The sequence below is a fragment of the Fistularia commersonii genome, chromosome 34 (genome assembly GCF_037954325.1).
Source record: "Fistularia commersonii isolate RoL2024-O1a breed Wild chromosome 34, RoL_Fcom_v1.0, whole genome shotgun sequence".
Lineage (NCBI taxonomy): Eukaryota > Metazoa > Chordata > Actinopteri > Syngnathiformes > Fistulariidae > Fistularia > Fistularia commersonii.
Window position 1 is genome coordinate 4,803,836 of NC_141317.1, and position 2,963 is coordinate 4,806,798.

A 2,963-nucleotide genomic window follows, 5' to 3' on the forward strand; every position below is an offset into this window, starting at 1 on the left:
GCTTGCAAGGGGGCTAAAGGCGAAAATATCAGCCCGGCCGTGCCACTTCGATGATGAAGATTCCGTGCGCGTCCGTGGCCGTGTGAGGGAAGAGCCGGGGGACACGCACAGGAGAGACCATCACGCGGATTTTTTTAAATTTTCCACACTGACCAAGACTGAATAAAAAAACAAGAAAAAAAAGAAAACAAAAAAAAAAAACCGAGGTGAGTTTGACTTTTTTTTTCTCTTTGCTTTGAAAGAAAATGTTATTCATTTCTTTAATTCCAGGTCGTTCAGTAATTGCATTGTATTTGATTTATGTATTTTATTGTATTTGATATTCTGGATGTAATCTTGAGCCCGCCTAAAAAAAAAAAAAAAAAGTTCTGAATTCATATATCGGAGAAATCTGTGCCACTTTTACGCATTGCTGCACAATAACTATCTGGGGCATTTTTGTTTTCTAACCCCCCCCCCCCTTTCAAAACAATAGCAAAAATTTCCCCTCGGGGTCTGAGTTTTCCAAAAAAAAATATGTTTTTGTTTTTGATTAAAAATTCCTTTGAGACAATTTTCAGATTTATAGTTCATTTCTTTTTTTTTATCATAAAATAGGACTTAAAAATGTCTGCTTTTACGGTTATAAACAGCCCGTGTTGCCTATTTAATCTTCGAGCTTTATTTGCTGAGTAAATCCCGTGTTGTCCCAGATTGACAGCGTCTAGCGTCGACTGCTGCGTAACAGCAGGGGATCCTTTAGCCCTTTCCAACCCCCATCACTCCAAAAAAAAAAACATTTCTCTTTTCCTTTCCATCCATCACCTCCATCCCACGTCACACACCTCTGGAATGATGTGAGCTGTCCACAGTGTAGTGCTGAAAGGAGCGTGTTGTATTTCCTCCGCAGCTCCACCAATCAATGCGGAGAAAATAAAATGTCCTATAATACAAATATTCATTAATTCAGTTTTTTTCTCCCCCCCCATATTTGTGCTCTTATTTTTCAGATAAAAAAATGATGACCAAACCGTTCGGCAAGAGTGGGGACGTGAACGAGCTGGTGAGCTCCCTCGGGTGGCTGGAGGACGACGGCAGCTCTCAGGACGGCGAGGAGAGCCCCGAGATGAGGGCTCGCCACGGCCTGATCCACTCCTGCACAGAACTGGGCAGCGAGGATATGGAGGAGGAAGAGGAGGAGGACGAGGAGGAGGCCGGACCCGACGGGGACAAGGGTCCCAAAAGGAGAGGCCCCAAGAAGAAGAAGATGACCAAAGCTCGGCAGGAGAGGTTTCGCGCCCGGCGCATGAAGGCCAACGCCAGGGAACGTTCACGCATGCACGGACTTAACGACGCCCTGGATAATTTGCGCAGGGTGATGCCCTGCTACTCCAAAACGCAGAAGCTGTCAAAGATCGAGACCCTCCGGCTGGCCCGAAACTACATCTGGGCTCTCTCGGAGGTGCTGGAGAGCGGCCAGTCCACGGAGAGCCACTGCTTCGTGGAGATGCTGTGCAAAGGTCTGTCTCAGCCCACCAGTAACCTCGTGGCCGGCTGCCTGCAGCTGGGACCCGCTCCGGTGCTGCTCAACAAGCTGGAGGACAAGTGCGGAGGCCCCGGGTTGGGCGCGGCGGGGGCTCAGGCCGGCCACGCCCTCAGCTACCCGTCCCCGGGTCTCCCCAGCCCCCCTTACGGCTCCCTCGAGGCTTCCCACCTCCTCCATATGAAGGGATTCAAGGGGCCGGCCTTCGACAACCCCTCGCCCAACGAGTGCAGCAGCAACACCCCGCCGTACGACGGGCCGCTCACACCCCCGCTCAGCATCAGCGGCAACTTTGCCCTGAAGCAGGAGCCCTCGCCACAGGAGTCGGAGAGGAACTACACGCTACACCCCGGCCACCACGCCCACTACCTCTCGTCCCATCACTATCCCGCCGCCGCACCCGCGGGGCATCAGGGCCACCCTCTCTTTCAGGCGTCCCGTTACGAGCTGCCCCTGGACGTGGCCTTTGACTCCTTCGCTTCCTCTCACCTGATCAGCTCTCAGATGGGCACCATCTGAGAAGCGACAGGAGCACGAGAAGCGCGGCCTCTGCAAAAAAACTGCCGTAAAGTCCACGTTCAGGGCAGCGACTCTAGAGACGAACTGGTTTCCATTTGTGTTGTCTAGGACTCGAAAAGAGCATTTCTCAGATAGAGACTCATCACCTCAACTCAATCTACCTGATACAAGCACACGCTAGAGTTGTCAATATTCTATTTATTTCTGTTTTTTGTCAATTTTTTTTTTTTTTTTTACTGTTATTATTACGTGTCCATATTTGGATCCTAATTTTCTTCCAAATTGAGCCTCCCCCCCCCCCCCGGCACCCATCTCGGTTGGTACAGATTAAACTTGAAATTAATATAAGGATTGGGGAAAACCAAACCAAAACGAAACAAACAAGCAAGCTATCAACCGAAATGAAAAAATATATCATCCAGGTGAAATTGTGCACTGAGGCCTACAGCCACCGTCCCTTTACCGGAAGAAAAGCAATGCATCTATTTATATTCCTATTTAATATTTATTTTGATAATGTCTGTTTCCTTTTTTTTTTTTTTTACAAATATTCTTTCAGCACAGTTTTGTCTCATCTTCCTCTCTGTTCGTTATCGGTCACTGGCGGCGATCCTGTATTTAAATTATTTATTTGAGGTCTTTCAGGTACTTGTTTCACTTAATGTCATGTTTTGTTATATTGAATTGTTGTAAATATTTAGCTGTTTCGCACTTATTTGAATAAATATTCTTATATTATATGCTATTTCCATAGTAACCGTGCTTGCCATGTGCTTTTTTTTTTGTTATTCCATGCCGATCTGGTTGTTACCTTTAAGTCAATAAGCGATATGGAATTTTAGCAAACGCAACATCTTTTCGTCGGCTTTACATACGTTGGGTAAAAAAGCCAGCCTTCTGGGTCAGGTGACGTTGTTTTGTA

The 2,963-nt window shown here is 47.2% G+C and overlaps 1 protein-coding gene across 1 annotated transcript; it reads left to right on the top strand.

Annotated features, from left to right (window-relative positions):
* Nucleotides 1-423: 423 nt before the first annotated feature.
* Nucleotides 424-2,389, top strand: neurod4 (neuronal differentiation 4). Its single transcript, XM_086141601.1, has one exon. The coding sequence runs from the start codon at nt 998-1,000 to the stop codon at nt 2,039-2,041; it is 1,044 nt and encodes a 347-aa protein (XP_085997727.1). The 5' UTR covers nt 424-997; the 3' UTR covers nt 2,042-2,389.
* The last annotated feature ends 574 nt before the right edge of the window (nt 2,390-2,963 follow it).

What these genes read in the sequence shown, in the direction of transcription:
- neurod4 (XM_086141601.1), top strand. Translation starts at nt 998, where the DNA reads ATGATGACCAAACCGTTCGGCAAGAGTGGGGACGTGAACGAGCTGGTG.